At 44.4% G+C, this 20,843-nt stretch overlaps 1 protein-coding gene across 1 annotated transcript; it reads left to right on the top strand.

Moving 5' to 3' along the window:
- The first annotated feature begins 4,722 nt into the window (after positions 1-4,722).
- Positions 4,723-15,409, top strand: LOC120522325 (beta-2-glycoprotein 1-like). Its single transcript, XM_039743352.1, has 8 exons — positions 4,723-4,859; positions 5,169-5,345; positions 9,670-9,766; positions 10,052-10,128; positions 14,301-14,489; positions 14,573-14,752; positions 14,925-15,122; positions 15,289-15,409. Exons 1-8 carry the CDS (start codon positions 4,790-4,792, stop codon positions 15,351-15,353), a joined length of 1,053 nt encoding a protein of 350 aa, XP_039599286.1. The 5' UTR covers positions 4,723-4,789; the 3' UTR covers positions 15,354-15,409.
- The last annotated feature ends 5,434 nt before the right edge of the window (positions 15,410-20,843 follow it).

Genomic DNA, 20,843 nt, shown 5'->3' with positions numbered 1-20,843 from the left:
ACCCCATTTTCTTACTACCCTCGTACTTTACCTTTAATATGTTTGACTTCATGCAACAAGACAGAGAACCAGAACAGGTGTGAGAAATGTATGCATTCATTTATGTGTCATATATAATACATTTTATTATAACTAGTGCCATATAAAAGCAACTTGAACGTGATTCTGCTAACCATACAACCTGATAGTTGAGGTGGCACATCACTTTGGAGTTACACTTGATTTTCTCTGGTCAGATCATTACAAGGTGACTCTGGGAAAAAAGAGAGAGAGAGAGATGGTCTTCTCAAGATGGAAAATTTCAATGGGAGACTGAGAGGAAGAGACCCCAAAATGATGCCAGCTCTTTGGTTTCCTTTCAGACATCATGAACCAAAGGGACGTTGCTGCACCGAATGGCTCTCCGGATTCAGCAGCCAATCCTAATCAGGCACATCCCAGTTCTTCAATGGCCGTCAGAATGCACCGACTCTCCGTGTCACACCAGATCTTGTTTCTACCTGACCTCATTACATCTCTAGGCTGGCCTTGTTGCTGTTTCATCTTGTTATGACCTAGAGAGTCCTCAAAAATCCTCGAAATGGCCACAAGGAGGAGGAAAGCCGTCAAACCCTGGCTAGTAATGAGAGGACCACTCTGAATCTTTATAAATAAAAAGATTTATTTTTACAAAAAGAAATGCTTTGTAACCCAACAAAGCCAAGGGTCACAACAAAGGTAAGCCAAGGCCAACAATGACTCGATAACACAATCCAAAAGCAAAAAACAGAGCAAGGGTTAAAAAAAAAAAGAGTAATCATGATCAGTAGAAAAACCAGGAGCACATTCAATGAACCGCAAAGGACTGTGGGTTTTCCTTAACCTTTATGTGACTAATCCCTTGCAGTGATGGGCAGGTGACCCCCACCTCTTTGGGGACCAACCACAAAACACAAGGAACATAACCAAAGAAACTTAAAGAATCAAAACAGTCCACACTGTTTATATCAAATATGAAGGAATTAGACATAAAAACAGCTTGGGCACCCCAGCCATGGTGGGAACTCCAGCTGAAACACAACACATCGCAGCCTGGCTGGCCAGTTCCAAAGGCTTGCTTGTCCCTTCCTGGGGTGTTGATGGCTCATTGAATGTCCGGTCACAAGTAGAATGATCAGTGCTTCCGCAAGTCACATTCCTCGAAGCGGCACTGAACACCAACTTCTTAGCAGGGATGGCATTGCTAAAATTTTGGGGAGTTCACACTGACTTGTTTCAAGAAATCCCATTCTTTCTTGAAGTCACTAATTAGGGTTAAATTTAGTTTAATTGGTTTAATAATTCTTAAAATGACAATTTACAAGCAATAATCAAAATATTTAATATTAGTCTACATTAAAAGAGCCTAGAATCAGACATTCCGAAAACCAGAAATTAATTTTCGTTGTAAAGAGATGACGAAGAATACTGTAAATGTCACAAAAACAACACCACTGCTCTTAAATTTACTATCCGCAACCTTGGATGCATCAGACATGCGACGTCTGCTATTTAAAGTGGGGAGCCCGGTGACATCACAGCACTCGACTACTGGAGCCACACCCCTAGCAACCAAAATGGTGGCAGCCAAATCGATAACAAAATAGCCCCACGGTAGAAAGAACCGTTACTATTAACAATGAACATATGAGAACAATAGGGGTGAAGTGGTGGTGCTGCTGCCTTGAAGTAAGGAGACCTCCCTGCGTGGAGTTGCCATGTTCTCCCCATGTCTTGGTGGGTTTCCTCCCACAGTCCAAAGACATGCAGGTTGGGTGCCTTGGTGACACTAAATTGGCCCCCGTGTGTGTTTGCCTGGCGATGGACTGGCACCCTGTGCAGGGGTTTTTCCTGCCTTGCACCCTATCTTCGCTGGGATGGACTCCAGTAACCCACACAACCCTGTGAAGATTTAAGCGGGTTAGACAATGACTGACTGATAGAAGAAAAAAGTACTCAAAGTAGAATAAAATGGATAACTTTGTCATAAGGACATCCCTGCAGTTATTCCTGAGAGATGCCCTTACCTTTCATTTGGAACTGGGACATGCTGATTGGACATACGAGACGTACTGTTATAATAGACACCGTCACACACGTGTGCATGGAGTTCACAGGCTCAAAGAGTGTGGTATCTCAGCCGAACCAGGAGATGGCGCTGTCATCTGATCCTTTCTCCTTTTGTCCCTCTGCCGTCCAGCCGAAGAACGTGCTTCTCAGTGACATCACTACCGGTCCACCCTCTGATGACATCACTTCCAGTACCCAGAATCCATCGGCCTGTTCGTGTTCCAGTATCCCTGACTCCACCTTTCCCTGTCTTCCGCCATTTCATCCTGTTAATCAGTTCTGTCTTGCACTCGTGTTTTTCATTTTGACTGCCTTTCTTTTCCCTTACGGGATGGCCATCTCCAAACCTTTTTCTGTCTGCTGCCCATTTTATTACAACACTTTTGGACATTTACGATTCTTTCTCACCGTTATTACAGACTGTTTCCGGCAATTCTAAAGTGCCTATAAAAAGAATACACCCTTTTACAAGTTCTGACATTTTGCCATTAACACAACTTTGAATCCCAGTGGATTTCATTTGGCCTTTTTCTGACACTGATCAACGGAAAAAGACTCTGAAATGTCAAAGTGAAAACAGATCTCTGCAAAGTGGTGGGAATTAATGACACACATAAAACTCAAGTCATCATTTACCCCCTTAGGAGATGGCAGCCATGACAGCCTTGAGTCTGTGTGTGCAGGTCTCTATTAGCTTGGCACGTCTGGACGTTGCCATTGTATCTCGCTCTTCTTTGTTAAACTGCCCAGGCTCTGTCTGCTTGCATTGAGATTGTGAGTGGACGCCATTATTAGGTTCAGCCACTGAGGAGTATTTTGAATTTGTTTCTTCTCCAAAACGGTGCTCCCCAAGCACCAGAGCCGCAATAATACAGGCAACTAAGAGTAATTCAGCACAAATACAATTCTCTTCCTCCTCCGCACCTCCCTGAAAGCTTCGTCCTCCTCCACCCAACTCGGGCTCGCTTGCTGGGCCCCCAACAGTCCTTTAAAAAGTGAAGTGCTGGCAAGTCGTGTGGACGGAAAGACAGAAGCACTCCGGGTCAGATGGAGACCTTGAAACACTGCACTCTAGAATACTGTACCTACATGGCCATTCTCTAGTGATTACTCTCCAGACTGCACCCTGAAATGTCTATTGCACCACTGGTCCCACTCCACACTGCACTCTAGAATATTCTACATAGTGTACCACCGCTGGCCACGCTCCACACTGCACTCTAGAATATTCTGCATGGTGTACCACTGCTGGCCACGCTCCACACTGCACTCTAGAATACCCTACATAATGTTTCTTAAAGTGGTCAGTTAGCACACTGCACTCTAGAATGTCCAATGCACCACTGGCCACGCTCCACACTGTACTCTAGAATATTCTACATAGTATACCACGCTGGCCACACTCCACACTGTACTCAAGAACGCCCCACATGATGTATCCCCAGTAGTAAGTTACCACACTGCACTCTAGAATATTCTACATAGTGTACCACCGCTGGCCACGCTCCACACTGCACTCTAGAATATTCTATATAGTGTACCACTGCTGGCCACACCCCACACTGCACTCTAGAATGTCCATTGCACTGCTGGCCACGCTCCACACTGCACTCTAGAATATTCTACATAGTGTGCCACCTCTGGCCACGCTCCACATTGTACTCTAGAATATTCTATATAGTGTACCACCGCTGGCTACACTCTACACTGCACTCTAGAATGTTCTATATAGTGTACCACTGCTGGCCACACTCCACACTGCACTCTAGAATATTCTATATAGTGTACCACCGCTGGCTACACTCTACACTGTACTCTAGAATGTTCATTGCACTGCTGGCCACGCTCCACACTGTACTCTAGAATGCCCCACGTGACGTGTCCCCAGTGGTCACTTACTACTCTGTATTTTACAAAGTCCAATATGGCTTAGCTCTAGTGCTGTAGTGTTCTCTCATTCTTTATAGCACCCAGCTTGGTTCCACTTCACCCCGCCGTGGTTTGCCCACCACTGAGTTGCTCAACTGGCCACCCACTACCGGATTTGAGGCGCTCATTCTGTCTGAGCCCTGGCATAACCTCAAAGCCTTATAATTCAGTCCTGTATCCCAATGCAAACAACCTTGGCTAGTCCGATGAACTGCGTGTTCAAACACTGGGGGCGTGTGGTCAGCTGGAGACCTGGGCAGCCGTCTTTCGCTAAGTGGCTTGTCTCTGACAGCAGTTCCGGCATTTGTTTCACTTCCGGCTTTTGTTTGTATTGATCAGTCAGGTTACTCTTCAACTGAGAGTAAACACGGTCCAGTGGACTTTGTGTGCAGCCACTTTGGGGTCATGCCTTCTCCCATGTTTTGAGTTTAGTTGGCAGTGATTTCATCTCCGAGGATCTCTTCCATGTTTGGGACTCTAAGGCACTTGGTAGGCTGAAAGATTCCAGTGTAGAACCAGACGTATGGCTTGGCTGGCATGGGGAATGGACACTGGGATCTCTAAGATGTGGGCCATGGAGAGCCAGTGTACTGAGTGCCAGCTGCTCTTTTCTGGCTTGATAACAGCCTCTCCTATTGGCTAGCGGTAATTTGCTAAGAGGCGGGGCCTGCCGGGCAGTCAACATCTCTTATCAGCTGTTTACACTCAGATAAGTGCACTGGTGGCTTTCGGCAGAGACCTGTCAGTCCGCCCTGGTCTGCTCACTGGAGAGATGGATCAGCAGCTCATCTTCGTGTTGTACCTTCAACTTGTTGCGTTTGGCTTAGTGTCCTCGGGTAATGGTGAGTCTCCTTCTGTTCTCTGGTCCTTCTTCATTGTTAAATTTAAACATATGAGGGAGCTGTGGAGTGAAAAGTAACGGTAAGACTAAGTGGTCCATGCAGTCACAGTGGCACTGGCTTGCGACCACCAGTGCTGGGCAGGAGTGGCAAAGGCTCAGTGACCAGCCAAACAGTAAGAATATTCAAGAGAAGAGAGCAAGTCAGCTGTAAAGTGACCACTGAAGCCTCAGGGCTCCTGCGCAAAGATGGACGCCAATATTATTGATCTTCTGCTTTGTCCATTGGTAAGAAAATGATTATGTCTTGCAGTATGTGGCCGCCCGCCCTTAGCCAAAAACGCTGTCCTGTCAGAAGAACGGCGCATCTATGAACCCGGGGAGGAGGTGACGTTCCTATGTGCAAAAGGCTACAGGATGTCTGGTGGCTCGAGGAAGATCACATGTAGCATATCCGGGAAGTGGAGCACGCCCACCATACGCTGCAGTCGTGAGTATGGGACCCCCGCCCACCCAATCGGCTCACTTTAGCACTCAGTGATCAATCGCCATACCAAAAAAACACTCTTTCTTCAAATCTTTAGCTTTGAGTTCTGCTACCAATAGGATACAGAAATGGTGTCCCTTATTAATAGGAGGCAGCTTGAGTGCTCTTTTGTGGAAAGATCAGGCTAAAGGGTGGGTCTTACTGCTTATACATGGTGGCTTCAGCACCCCTTCATGTTTTAGGTCCTTCTGACAACGGGTTCTCTGGCTTCTTTACTATGTGATGTGACAGACAGGGGGCGCTCCATAACGCCAGACTCCAAACACCAAAGCACCCACACAATCAAGTATACAAATACATTGTTACACCTTCCGTAGGTTCTTACTTTGACATACAAAATGACCTCTCGAAGAAATTCAAAAATTTCCTTCCACACTCCTCCAGGCAAGCGTCATCCTCTTCCACCCGACTCCAGCTCACCACGGCTTCTTTTAGATCTGGACTTCCAGTGCCATAGAAGTGCCCTTCCAGGGAAGCCTCACAAATCAGAAGGTTCTTCTCACTGCAGCGCCCTCTGGTGGCATCCAAGGACCCCAACAGAGACTACAAATCTCATGGATCTCTGCAGGTACCCATACCAGAGGAGCAGTGCCATCTATTGTGCGGTGGAAGGAACTGCTCTTGACAGACAACCTTGTCCAGTCCCTGAATGGGATAATAAATAAGCACCATCCCAGTTATTCCTCCATTGATAGTGTCCATTCATTATGGCCTTCCTGACCAGTCCAGGAATCCCCCTTCATCCCATTCGGGGTGCCAGTCCATCTCTTATGGAAATAAGAAATCCAGATGAAGATGAAATGTTGGGGCACCAAACGTGGACCCCATATAACTGGCAAATGATTGAAAAAAAAAGCAATTTTAAAAATAAACAGGCAGGCTGCTGGGTGACATCTTTACAGACATGAGTCTGTTGACTTCTGGCCTTATCGAGTACTTCCAACAGGAAGGGGTGGGCTTCATGTTTCCAGAACCACAAGAGATGTTAGTGGTCCGTCGATCTTCTGGTCTGCGGGTGAAATTAAAGGAGATGCACAGAGTGTGAGCGTCAACCCTCGACCCGGGGTGGAAGTACCGCATGATAAGTCCTGACGTCGTCTCCTGTTCGCACGTGTGGGACAACTTTTAAAATGCCACTGCCTTTACAACTGGTCCCACTGCCCGTTATTATTTAATAAGAGCTGAATTCAGTTTCTAAATGGCATTCCTATACTACCATACTTACAGGGCTCTGTTATAAGTGATTTCTGGGCCCAGCAAACACAATAACTGGCTATTTGATCTCTAATTGGTTACTCATTCTATTACTCCCTCATGATTGGCTTCTGGTTCCAGTGGAAACAGACAAATTGAAAAAGGTGTCAGGATTCGAAAAAGTAGATAGCCCAAGGACAGCTTAAAAACAGAGAATTTCATCCCTTGCCAAAACAAAATAGCCCAATGCCTGAGGAAGATAAAATGACAAAACATTTTTGGGCTTGGGATGCATGTTGTCAGTGCAACAGGGTGAGGTACATACCATCAAAGATATCTCAGAGTGATAGAATGGGTCTAAACCATCACACAATGGAAGAGTTTACAATAAAGCACACACACAAGTCAAGTAGCAGGGGAAGAGGGGCCAGATGGATGAAATGCATGGTACAAATTTGATGTCTAGGGGTGTGAAAAATAAGCTGAAATACAGTTTTTTTAAAAGGTACTCCAAAAAAAAACACAACCCACAAAAGTCATTTTTTTCCCATAAATAACAATCAAGAACAGACCGATTGGGCAAGAAAACCTGGCAACACTGGTGCCAATGATCTCATATTATAGCACCAGTACATCTTTACTATTATACTAGCTGTGCTACCCACATCAGGCAGGTTGAAATCTAAATAATCACCGCAATGTTTACTTCTGCAGTGCACATATGTCTCTGTTATACACCATTTGGTATGGGATTCATAAAAGCAGAGTTAAAGTTTGTGATGCGCCATCTGTTGGAATGACCAAGACAAAGCAACCAGGCGAACACACAGACAGACACCCAGACACTAATCCTTTCATTAAGGCGGATAGTAGCACCAGAAGTGCATTTTGATTGGCTACTAATCCTAGCCCTCCCTTTCTATTGGCTAACGATTCCAGCATTTCTTGACAATTGAAGCTTCAGCCACTGCTTCTTCGTGATCTCAGTTCCAGCAGTGTCACTAGGACTGTCCACTCTTTCCAGCATTCCTTTAGTCTGATTTTATGACTGACCACTCATTTCCATTATAACTGAGCGCTTATATGTTGTATGTCAGTAATTTTCCAACCTGTTATATCCTAACACAGGGTCACGGGGGTCTGCTGGAGCCAATCCCAGCCAACACAGGGCGCAAGGCAGGAAACAAACCCCGGGCAGGGCACACACACCCTCACCAAGCACACTCTAGGGACAATTTAGGATCACCAATGCACCTAACCTGCATGTCTTTGGACGTTGGGAGGAAACCCACGCAGAATATGCAAACTCCATGCAGGGAGGACCCAGGAAGCGAACCCAGGTCTCCTTACTGCGAGGCAGCAGCGCTACCACTGCACCACCGTGCCGCCCATGTTGTATGTGATCTTTGTAAATGTGAAGCTCCTTTTTTAAGTAAGGACTGGTTCCAGTTAAGGTGGAGTATTTGTTCAAATGTTTTTTTTATTATTAGCCATTGGTCCTAATGATCATTTATGAATTGGTGCTGATTGCAGTACTCCCTTTTGATCCATAATCACCTTTCCACTTTTTTGTGTGTGTCTGTCCGGCCTGGAAGTGAGAAGTGCAGTCGGGGTAAGGGCTTGGCCTCTGAGGAAACAGAAAACTCGCTTAGCCGCTGATAACACAAGCGAGGCCAGCACATTGGCAAAACGAAACCTCAGAAGAAAGACAAAGTCGCTGAGCCGGTAACATTGGCAAAATGGTATCTCTTTTACTTTTCCTCCCACTGCTAATGCACAAGCGAGGCGAGCACGTCTGCAAAACGAGTCCTCCTAGGAGAGAGACACCCAGAGTAGTTCCTTTCAATTCTCTGACATCTCTACATTTAAATTTTTTTCTGATAATTTCAGTAGTTTCTAGGACCCCGGGCTTACACAGCTAGTATTTTATAATAAGCTACTGCTTCCAGTGGAAATTGTGGCAAAGTGACAACAATTATGTGTAGCTTAGCACAGTATCCTACCTTATTACATCTTCCTCCTTCTTCTTCTTCTGCTTTGAATAGTTTTATTATCACTATTAGTATTATTATTACTGTGGTGACGCCTTAATGTTAATACATAATGCCATCAATCAATCAATTTTCTGGCAATCCCCATAAAATCGTGGCGTCATTTTTTCTTAGACATGGCCTCCTACTCCTCGGTGGGACTCGGACACTTTGTAACTTCTTCTCATGTCCTACTCTGAGGTGGGACCAATTCTTATCCTAGCCTGGCTTTCAGTCATTCTGATTTGCTTGATAAATGTGGGCCCAGGCCCTACTGATACTGGGTACTTCCTCCAGCGCTCTTTTCGGGTGGGTGTCTGGTACCAGTGATCTTTTGTAACATGTCCAGGTTTCCAGTACTCCCTTCTCAGCTATTCCAGTGATCATTTGCTTTTGAGTTGTGGGTTGTGGGTACTGGTTCCAGTTTTTCCATATTTTGGGGTTTTGTTCAAAGTGCTACTTTTAAATCCATTGCCTTCATTTCAGAAGAATGTCTCTTGTCACAAACTGAAGTCTCACACGTGGTGAAAAGGGATTGAGGCCCCCAAAAAGAACCATAAAGCAGGTCAGGACCTTCACTAACCCATTCAGAAGACATTCACCCCAGAAATCTACCTGCAGGCTTCAACCAAGATAAGCACAAAGTGGGAAAACTGGATTAACAGTTCAAAATATAAAGTCAAGAGAAAGGATGACCGTAAACCCTCAGCTTAATAGAAGATACTTTAAAACTTCTAGTTGAGGAGCTCTTTCACAGGCAAATTTCAGTTTACTTGAGGCCCTTTTCTAGAAAGTATGGCCGCTGGGTACTTTATCCCATTCGTCTTTCATGTGGCGCCACAGCTCAATTCCAGATTGGTTCGAGCTCTTCACTGGAGGTGGGCACAACAGCTTGTACAGAATACTGAGGGGGCTGGCTGTGTTGAACAGAATGCCTCAGTCCTGGGAGACATGATTACAGCAATAGCCAGAAATAATATTCTCTATGAACAAAAAAGAGAAAAATACAGCCGAGTCACCTATTGTGTTCTTTTTGTCTCCAGCAAAGCTGTGTTCTTACCCTGGACCCCTGGAGAATGGCCACATAATCTTTTCAAGCCTTGAGTTTGGCAGCAATCTGACTTTCCAGTGTATGGAAGGGTGAGGATCCTTCTTTTTGGGGGGTTACATGAACTCTAAAATGTCAGGTGAGGTGGCAGTGCATACCCACAACAGTGGGACACAGTGGAGGAATGCTGGCACCTGCTACCTTCTGTTGATCTCCTGCCTGCCTCACTTACTGCATGTACGTTCCAAGCTGGTGCTGAAGCTTGTATGAAATGTGTAAAGTAAGTGGGCTGTCAGAGTCAAACTGGTAACAGATATACATTGGTTACAGCGTGAGTTCACTACAGATGTATGAAACCTGCCCTTTTCTCTTCACAGATATTTCCTTCATGGGCAGAACACCAGCCACTGTAAGGATGACGGCACCTGGGATGTCGGTCTTCCCCACTGTGAACGTAGGTTTGCTCTTCTGTTTGTCTTGGGCCATAACTGCTCAGTCAAGAGCAAGGCATAGGGATTAGGACCTTCTGATAGTGAGGTCTTCTTCCTCTGCTTTAGGGGTCACCACAGCAGGTCATCTTTATCCATATCTTGCTGTCCTCTGCATCTTGTTCTGTTACACACATCACCTGCATGTCCTCTCTCACCACATCCATAAACCTCCTCCTAGGCCTTCCTCTTTTCCTCTTCCCTGGAAGCTCTATCTTTAACACCCTTCTTCCAATATACCCAGCATCTCTCCTCTGCACATGTCCAAACCAACGCAATCTCGCCTCTCTGACTTTGTCTCTCAACCGTCCAACCTGACGGAGCTGACCCTCTAATGTCCTCATTGCTAATCCTGTTCATCCTCGTCACACCCAATGTAAATCGTAACATCTTTAACTCTGCTACCTCCAGCTCTGTCTCCTGCTTTCTGGCCAGTGCCACCATCTCCAACCCATATAACATAGCTGGTGTCACTACCGTCCTGTAGACCTTCCCTTTCACTCTTGGTGATACCCATCTTGTCACAAATCACTCCTGACACTCTTCTCCACCCATTCCATTCTGCCTGCACTCTCTTTTTCACTTCTCTTCCACAATCCCCGTTACTCTGTACTGTTGATGCCAAGTATTTAAACTCATCCACCTTCACCAGCTCTACTCCCTGCAGCCTCACCACTCCACTGACCTCCCTCTCATTCACACACATGTATTCTGTTTTGTTCCTACTGACCTTCATTCCTCTCCTCTCTAGAGCATATCTCCTCCTCTCCAGGGTCTCCTCAACCTGCTCCCTACTATTGCTACAGATCACAATGTCATCAGCAAACATCATAGTCCACGGGGACTCCTGACTATGGGCTAGAAACTTGTAAGATACAAGATGGAGAAGACCTTGATTTGACTGTCTTCTTCTTCTTCTTCTTCTTCTTCGTCTTCTTCTTCTTCTTCTTCTTCTCCGTTATTCTCTATGGAGAATAATTTGGAGTTATACTGTACATGCAGTATTTTAATACCACTCAGAATATGACAGCACTGGGCATGTCTCACTAGGAGTATGAGGAGAGGAAATTTGACTTGATGGTAGTTTGACTTCAGGTGTCATGAGTTATACATGACCATAATGAAATTGGATATCTCCAAATTGGAGCGTAACAAAGCCAAGTCTGTCTGACTGGGAGTTGTCATGATTAGGAATCATGAACATAGAGAAAAAAGGGTTGAGGCCTTCAAAATACTGGCCTGCCCAAAAGGTGCTCACCCGAAAGCATCCTGACCTAACATCTCCACAGGCAGGCTTCGGCCTAAGTAGTCCCAAAATAGGAAAACTATTGTCTCTTAAGGGTGAAAAAATATGAAAAACATTGTTGTGATATGGAGTCCCAAACAAAGCGAAATGGGTGTGAGGCCTCCAAAAAAACACCATAAAGGCAGGGCCAAGACCTACACAGCCTGCCCCAGGAGACTCACCCTAAATCCAGTCAGACGAAAAGATGAAAAGAGCTGAACCTTTACAGGAGATTAAGAGGAGACCTGACTGAAGTTTTTAAAATGATGAAGGGAATTAGTCCAGTGGATCGAGACGGTGACTTTAAAATGAGTTCATCAAGAGCACGAGGACACAGTTGGAAACTTGTTAAGGGTAAATTTCACACAAACATTAGGAAGTTTTTCTTCACACGGGGAACCACAGACATGTGGAATAAGTGGCCGAGTAGCGTGGTAGGTACTAAGACTTTAGGGATTTTCAAAAAAAGATTAATTGGATAGGACAGGCGAGATTTGCTGGGCCTAATGGCCTGTTCTCGTCCAGATTGTTCTAATGTTCTAAAATATGGATGCACCATCATGATAATCAAGGAGCAGAATAAAAAAGAGTATCCTCTTGTAAATAACGGGATGGCATAAGCAAGGTGATGGGATTAGGTTTACCTCATGGCAGAGGTGGGTAGTAACGAGATACATTTACTCTGTTACATTTACTTGAGTAACTTTTTAAAAAGTTGTACTTCTAAGAGTAGTTTTACTCCGCCATACTTTTTACTTTTACTTGAGTACATTTGTGAAGAAGAAACGCTACACTTACTCCACTACATTGGGCAACACTCGACTCGTTACTGTTTTTCCATTTATACATTTAAACTATATTTTTGCAAGAGAGAAGTTGCCAGTGGATCTACTGCATGACTGTTTCACCAATCAGACATAGCCGTGCAGTCACATGACCACACACAAACTTCCTGCGTCTTGCAGCCTCTGAGAGACTTTTTAGTCATGTGGGCTCCTGTTCACTGCTAAACGGTCACAGCTTCACTGCAAGAACCAGATCGTCGTTCCCAAGCCTGCCTTTCATGTCTTTTCTCCTTTTCTTTGATTCCCCCCTCTTTTTTGTCCTGACCCGTATATATACACTTCCGTCTCCGTGGGCCTTAATCACACGCCGCAAGAAGCCAATAAAACAATTGAGAACGATCGGACCTGCACGTGCAGGTGCGAGTCGCTCCAACTACCTCATTAACTCCCCGCGGTCATGCAGTTGCGCCCACGGAGCGGGACATGGCCCATTTTTTTTTTTTTGAAGCCACGGACCTGCTACACCACAAAGTGAATACGCAGTATTATACTGTCAGTGTACAGGATATCTCATCACTGTAAGTAGTTTGCACTGTTCAGACATAAATGTTACCTACTGTAGGTATCGGCTTCAAAAGCTTTGTTGTGAAAAACTGAGATTTGGAACTTTGTGTTATTTGTGCATCTTTATTTTGTAATGATGTGATTTATTTTTACTCATTTTTTAATTTTATTATTTGGAAATAGCAGAATTTGCACATTATTTTATATTGTTGTCTGTCTTATTACAACATTTCTAAAAAATAAATAATTTATTATGTTCAAACAGATACTCAGTACTTGAGTAGTCTTTTCACCAAATACTTTTTTACTCTTACTTGAATAAGTTTTTGGTGGACTACTTTTTACTTCTGCTTGAGTAATATTATTTTGAAGTAAAGCTACTCTTACTTGAGTACAATCTTTGGCTACTCTACCCACCTCTGCCTCACAGACACCACACGTAACTAGTGTAACAGATAGGGGGCACTGTTGTTCCCTTGAACCCTCAGATCAGATGCCAGACACCAGATAAAAGTCCAAATTATTAATTTATTTGTACTATACAGTGCACAAAGCACCCTCCACTCCACTATACTCATATACAATAACAAATCCACAATACAATAATCAATCCTCCTACTCCCAGACGCGTTGCCACCCTTCCTCCCGATTCAGCTCGTCTGTCTGGGATTTCCCATAGTCCTTTTATAGTCCCTGACCCGGAAGTGTTTCTGATCCTCTCAGTCCATGTGATTCTTATCACTTCCGGGTCAGATCAAAACTCTTCTTCTTCATCCCGGAAGTACGTCATTTCCCCTGTCGCTGTGACTAAGACATACTTCCGGGTTATGGGGCAAATAATAGTCCCTGAGCCTGCCTGCAGCGTCCTCTGGTGGCCCCCAGGGTATCCAGCAGGGCTGTGAAGGAAAACTCCAATGTCCATGATTCCCTGCTGGCATTCAGGGCACCTCCATGCAGCAGGGAGGGCTCCATCTGGCGGCCTGGGGGTATTGGCTAGGATGACTGGCCGGCCATAGTCCACACTAGGTAGCTGACAGTTCTAGGCCATGTTTTGTAGAGCGTGGGCCTGTCTGTTAAGCAGCCAGGTGAGCCAAGCATGACAAAGCTGAATATCCATGAAGCTCATGTAACCAGTAAGTGACAGGATGAACCTCATTTCCCTGTGAGGAGGATGTGAATGAACTTGTCTCACAATAACTTTCTCATTTTAATGAGGATGGATGATGGAACCTGTCTCTTTGGGATGGGTGTCAGCTCGTGTCACCTAGACCAGGATAGATGGCTCTGAGCTCATCTCACAAAGGGTATTGGTAAGAGCAGGATGGGACTGAATGCGTCCTCCTAGAAGGTGATAAAGATGCTCTTGGGTTTCAGAAATGATGACAAACAGCCCAGGTCACATACTTTAATGATAAATATGGTGTGCCTACCTAAATATTTGTATCATTGCCATTCTTCTCGGTATGCCATACTAGACAATGATGTGTTTTTTTTTTCATTACAGCTATCTTCTGCCCTATGCCTGACATTCCCCATTTTGGTAAAATTAAGCACATAAGGCCAATGGAAGGGAACAAGACCCGCTTTGGGGAACAGGTGCAGTATGAGTGTCAACCCCCCTTTGTCTTGTTTGGGAATGAGACGGCCTTTTGCCAGGCTGATGGAAACTGGACAGAGATGCCACAGTGTAAAAGTAAGTGGGGTCCAATGCCGGGATAGCACACCCTGATGGACACTCCACCAGTAAACCTCACTCTACTTTTCTACGTTCTGTAGAGGTTTCCTGCAGCCCCCCAACATCTATTCCGAATGGGTTCATGTCCTTTGCAGTCATCAGGGAGTACGGCTACCAGGAAAACATTAAGTATGGATGCAAGCCAGATTTTGTTTTGGATGGCCCAAGTGAGGTCCAGTGTATGAAGACAGGGAAGTGGTCATTGAAGCCTGTATGCAGGGGTGAGTAGCAAATCCAACCCAGCAGAAGCCAAAGAAACTAAAGCAAATCAGGACAAGGGAAGCACAGGAGAGCCATGGGGGTGACATCCCAGGTAGCTTAGAAGGTGGCGGGGCACATTGACGGTTGACAAAGTAACAGTACACTGCATCTTGTTGCACTTTCTCTCCAAAGCACATTGTACTGTCAGCATTAGCCGAGGACGTGTCTTCTACAACGGAAAGAAATATTGGATTGAGAATCTGCCTGACAAGAAAGTCCAGCATTCAGAGAGTGTGGCATTCTACTGTAAGGATGAGAAGAACAAGTGTGGTTACCCAGTGCTGAGCCAATGTGTGGATGGACATTTGGAAATCCCTTCTTGCTTCATAGGTGGGTCATTACAGAAGTAGCTGACTTGCAGGAGTGCCCAGAAAGCGTGAATGAGAGGCTGCAATGGGAAATGAATGATGGGCATTGTAGTCCAATGGCCCATGGGTGCAGCTGGGCAGCCTTATCCTTTAACGTTGATTTAATTTCTGCTTATTCTCTTTTTCAGAACCTGGGAAAGCTGAATATGTATTTCAATCGTCAAAACTTCCTTCTGAAATCAAGCAGTGCTGATTGAAGCCCATGGGGGACTCTACTGGTCTAAAACAATAAAGTCATGTTCCCTTTTCTGAGCTGTCTCCTTTGTTTCATGTCCAAAGTTTATAGCTGATGTTGACCAGGCCTGTGGTCCAGGCTGAGTGTAACAGGAGTCCACAGGCTCCAGGACATTCCCGTGGGGTTCAGATTGCGACAGTAAACCACAGAGGTGCTTAGCAGAAGCTGCTTAGGATATGTTGGTCTGGTTTATCCAGCTCACCATGTTGCCACTGCAGCCCTAATCAGAGCAAGCAGAATGAAAGTGAAATGAAGAGACCTGATCACACGAATATCAGATACTACACGAGGGTGAGAGTGTTCAAAAGGACTTGGGGGTCATTTAATTGTAGAAGCAGAGGGTGAAACAAACTGCTTGATTAGGTGGAATTTGAATCGTTGTAGCGCACCACACATGTCACCAGCTCCAGTTTCTCAGACACCCCAGTCTTCTGCTCTCCATGGGATCTGCTGGTTTAACAACAATGTCGTGCTTGGAAGAGGTAGAGCCGAAGGTGGAGAGTCTTCTTCTGGATGGTGTTCCTCTGTTCTAGGGAGGAGGGAAAAGGAAACCATGTGAATAACGGTTCCATTCCCCTGGTGTATGCTTAAAATGGTCCCTTGTTTGACAATGGCCAATAGAAAGTGTGACACCAGTAGTGGGTGTTGCAGCGCCCCAAACCCCAGACACAAGCACCACAACACAATAAAAAAGGTTTATTGTTTCAAATACTTTATGAAAGGCTTGGTAAGTTACAAAAGCACTTCTGTTCTTCTTCTCTTTTTTTCCCTGTCCTCCCAGCCCTTTGTCCTTCTTCCGCCCAACTCCAGCTCGCCTGCATGAGGTTGAGCAGCTTCTTTTTAGTACTTCCAGTGCTAGGCCATGGTCCATTGGATTACACCTCCAAGACAAGTAGAAGCTCCATAAAGTAGGGTTGATGGATCTCTGTGGCACCCTCTGGTGACACCCATGGAATCCTCAAACGGTGCCCAAAGGGCCTACAGTTCCCAGCATTCCCTGTGGATGTTCATACAAGTAGCATCACCCAGATGTAGTCCAGAAAGGTTGTCTCCCCCTATCCTTCCAACACACTGACCTCCCTGGTCGGGTATCGTTTCTCAGTCCAAGCCAGCAAGGATGCCAATGTACCCTCTATCCACTGGCATCTTTTGAGGGGTCTACAGGGTGAGACAGGATGATCCTCGCCTTCCTTCTCGCGCTTCCATCCATCACAAGAGTCATAATGCCATACTGGAGTCCTCGGGGTCTGCAGCGGGTGCAGATTTTCATTCCAACCAATTTCATAATTAGATGTCAGGGTTGGCAGATAATAAAACTTGCTGCTCAATTCCATGCCTTTCATTCTCCCAAGACAAATCTTCATCACATTGTAGATTTTTCATTTTCTGAGCACATTCTCCACATGTTTTGTTGTCCGCAACAGATTTGTACCTTTTGATCCTTCTCTTCTCTCTCCCATTGTATTAACACAGATGTGCCCAGGATTGAACGGAGACACGCTAGCTGGAGAGCTGGTGAGCTGGAAGTTCCTTTGTCATTTGCTCCTCATTATTAACTGATGGCTGGTTAAGAAAACAGGCAACAATTAAATCTAAATGAAGCTGTTTAAAACTAAAATAGACAATTAGAGGTTCTGAATTGTAACAAACGTGTTAACTAAAACTAACCCAAAAAACATATTGCTTCAGTAGTAAATAAATGGGTTCTAATTAAAAATTTGGTTAATGGAAAAACCTGCAGTCATTGTGGACCTCCAGGACAAGAGTTGAGTCCCCCAGCTTAAACTGTGGCTTAGCCCCTTCTGACTGTTAGCTCTTAGCTCATCCACCTTTTTATTTCACACTACTAAATCTCAGAAACATAAGTGTTTGTGAAAAAGTAAGTGTACCCCCTTTCAGCTCTATGCGTTCATTTATCAGAGTGGGACTAACAATGTGTTCTTGGCTAGTCTTCTAGTTTTTGAAGTAGATGGGTGTGACTTATGTCTTCATATTCAAAACTATTAAACTGAAAGAGGGTGCACTTACTTTTTCACACCATCTGTATTCTTTGATTCTTTTTTTTTTTTTTGTTTATTCATCTATTTTTTTTTTTTTTTGCTTTAATAGTTGGCCAGGATAAAATCCATACTACTATAATGCCAACCTTATTCTCTTCATGCCACTTTAGCTTTGGCAGCAAGGCGTTTCAGAATGGCACATTCCGGAAAAAAACTGCAGCTCATAAAAGCGTAAGAGACATAATTTTTTATCTTTTTGTAATTGCCAGGGATGCTGTAAATGAATATCAATATCACTTTAAAACTACAGGAGTGTTGATTCAATGTGATCTCTTCAGCAGAACTCCATAATAAATGAGAGAAATTTTACACTCTGCATTCATTACCTGAATGAGTCTAATCCTATTAAATCAATGGATTAATAAATTCAGATATCACAAGAACTCAAAAATGAAAAACGGCATTAAAGCACCTATCGATCACGTGTACATGCTTACCACGCAACCATCGGAAGACAAGTATGAGCGGGTGTTGAATTTGTAGCAAAGCGGCACAGTGGTTAGCATGTCCATATCATGTCTTTATGGATCCGGGATCAACTCGTGTGCAGTCACCCACGCTTTCATGACACAAGGCATGATCCAGGTAAGAGGAACAAATGGAAAGGAAATTTTTAAATACTGTGATGGAACTGGGCTGTCAGGAAGCCCAAAACCACAAACACGCTCACATAATCACAAGTCCCAGGTTCAAATAAAGGTGTGTTTATTATACACAATACTGTACCTCCAAAATTGACAAATCCCAGGTTTTTTTCTCTCCACATTCCACGTCTCCTCACAATTCTTCTCCTTCCACCACAACACTGTCCTCCTACAGTCGAGTTTTGCCTTCCTTCCTCCCAGCCTGGATAAGGGAGTGCAGTCCCTTTCATTGAGGACCTGGGGGTACTTCTGGTCCCTGCGCTACTGCACCATAGAAGTATTTCCAGGTCATATGGGAGTCCCATAAATTGGGGAGCACATCTCCCTCCAGCACCCCCTTGCGGCACCCACAGACCCCAGTGGATCCAGGCCGCCAGACTACAATTCCTAGCATTCCCTGCTGGTTCCTGAATGGGCACCAATATGGAGGGCTTCTATCATCTAATGCCTGCGGGGAATAAGCACCCCTCAGAGACGGTCCTTCCCTGTCCTCTTCTTTTATCCCGGCCAGGGAAGTTCCTCGAAACATATCTTAGGGTTAGGCCCTAATGCTTTTCAAGTAATTGCATGAAAGATTAGCATTTTATATACAGACTAGCTGTGCTACCCATTGTCACACACTTGTACCTTGGAGGCTGCTTAAATGCTCTGGGAGAGGTAATTCCTCGCTGATCTGCAGGGTGGCGCTGTATACCAATACCTCTTCTCTTCCTTCCTCTACAGACCAGATGATTAATAGCTTTAACAACTCTGATGTCACTTCTGGTGTCCATTCCACTTGGTCCCACCCCTTCCTGCTTGACCTGTGCTTAACCGGAAGTGTCGTCATCCTGGAGCGGTCACTGTGAAGATGTTTTTTTTTCCTTCCTAACTCATTCTTACTTCGCATTGGCTTTCAGTTACACTGGGTTTCCCTGAAGGTATCTCAACTTTTTATGCTTGTTTCTGTTTATCTAAAATCAAAGTAACCAACGTGGGTTTCAGCATTAACATTTGCAGTGCACCATCTTTAGGAATGTACTGTACTTTCTAATGCATGTAGTAATTTAAAGCATTGCATTTGTCATTCCAACAGATGGCGCATTACACCTATTTGTAGTAATAAACTGCATTACTGCAAATGTCTGTGACATGTCATATGATGGGATCACAAATACAATACATATATCTCTGTTATATGCCATTTGGTATGGGTTTTGTAGAAGCAGTTTTAATGTTTGTGATGTGCCTTCTGTTGGAAAAACTGAGACATAGCAACCATAAAGACATACAGACACTTATCCTTTGGTTGAGGTTATTTCTTATAATGCTTTCTCTAATTGATGGTCATGGATGTGCCTCTCTGACACAACCTCTGTCACCCACTTGTTATATCTAGCCCTGGCTAGAATTCAAAGTCTTGTTTTATGTCCTTTTTGTTTTTTGTTGAGCCACTTATTTATGTAAATGTTATTTTTGTTAATATTCTGTATTTTATTTGCCCTGCGGTGGGTTGGCACCCTGCCTGGGATTAGTTCCTGCCTTGTGCCCTGTGTTGGCTGGGATTGGCTCCAGCAGACCCCCGTGACCCTGTATTCGGATTCAGCGGGTTGGAAAATGGATGGATGGATGGATTTTATTTGCCTGTTCTATTTTTCATATGTTTTGTGGGTGCTCACCTGCCCATCAGAAACTGCCCTCCGCCTTATAAGGTCAACTGCAGTTCCTGGTGGTTCATTTTGAATGTACTGTGCCAATTTGTTTTTTTACTTCATGCTCTTGACTTTGGTTACTTTGGATGTTTTGGGCAAATCCTTTTGCCTTTGTCTTCCACAAAGCGTCATTGTCATTGAAGAGCATTATTGTGACATTAAACTTTTATTTTAGAAAGATTCTACAAGGCCATTTTTGAGTCTAGCCAGGGTTTTTGATGAGATTTCTCCCTCTAATTGTTATTTTAGAAAGTACAGTTCATTTCTGGGATATGGAGGAAAACTTGATTACCCACAGGAAAAAAAAACCCATGGGGAGAGTGTGTAAACTCTAAATGGACTGCAATAAAGGACAGGATTTGAACCTGGGACGCTGGATTTGTGAGGCAACAGCATTAACTAATGTGACACCTGACTATAAATACAATAAAGAACAAAATAGACAAAACATGTGACACACACACACACTCGCACACACATATATATTTACTGTAACCGCTAGGTGGCACCACTGTACAACCCCTGAACCTAGAATGGTGCCAAAATGATGAAAATTCCAAATCAAGAATTCAATTGGAAAAGATGAACAAAACACTAAGATAAACAGGAAAAAATAAACCAAAAACCTGCCTCAAATCTAAGCCCACCTCATCAGACAACTGGGCCACCTAAAAATGTGCATACCACAAGAGTCCCTTTAGCTCCATCATGATCTGATCTTTCTTTCTCACAGCAGTTGAGTGCTTACCAGAGTCTTCCTCCCAACTCCACACTCACTTAATTTCTCCCAGTGAGGTGACTTTAAACACCTTTCCATGGTCACTTTGTCACTTCAGTATTCTGTTGTGAACACTGACAGGTTTAAATTATTTATTTGATTCTGGTGCACCCTAACCATCTATGTGATGCGGCCTGCACGTGTCCGTGTGCAATCGCTTGTATTAAGTGGATTGCTGAAGGAGCGGTGGGTAATTAACTATCCTCAGCAGAGAGGAGAGTGAGACAAATGAACCAAGAGAATGAGAAGAACAGCTTGAGGGTGCGCACGGGGGA

The sequence above is a fragment of the Polypterus senegalus genome, unplaced genomic scaffold (genome assembly GCF_016835505.1).
Source record: "Polypterus senegalus isolate Bchr_013 unplaced genomic scaffold, ASM1683550v1 scaffold_4041, whole genome shotgun sequence".
NCBI classification, from domain to species: domain Eukaryota; kingdom Metazoa; phylum Chordata; class Cladistia; order Polypteriformes; family Polypteridae; genus Polypterus; species Polypterus senegalus.
The sequence above is the reverse complement of the archived record's forward strand: the minus strand, read 5'-3'. Positions and strand labels throughout refer to the sequence as shown.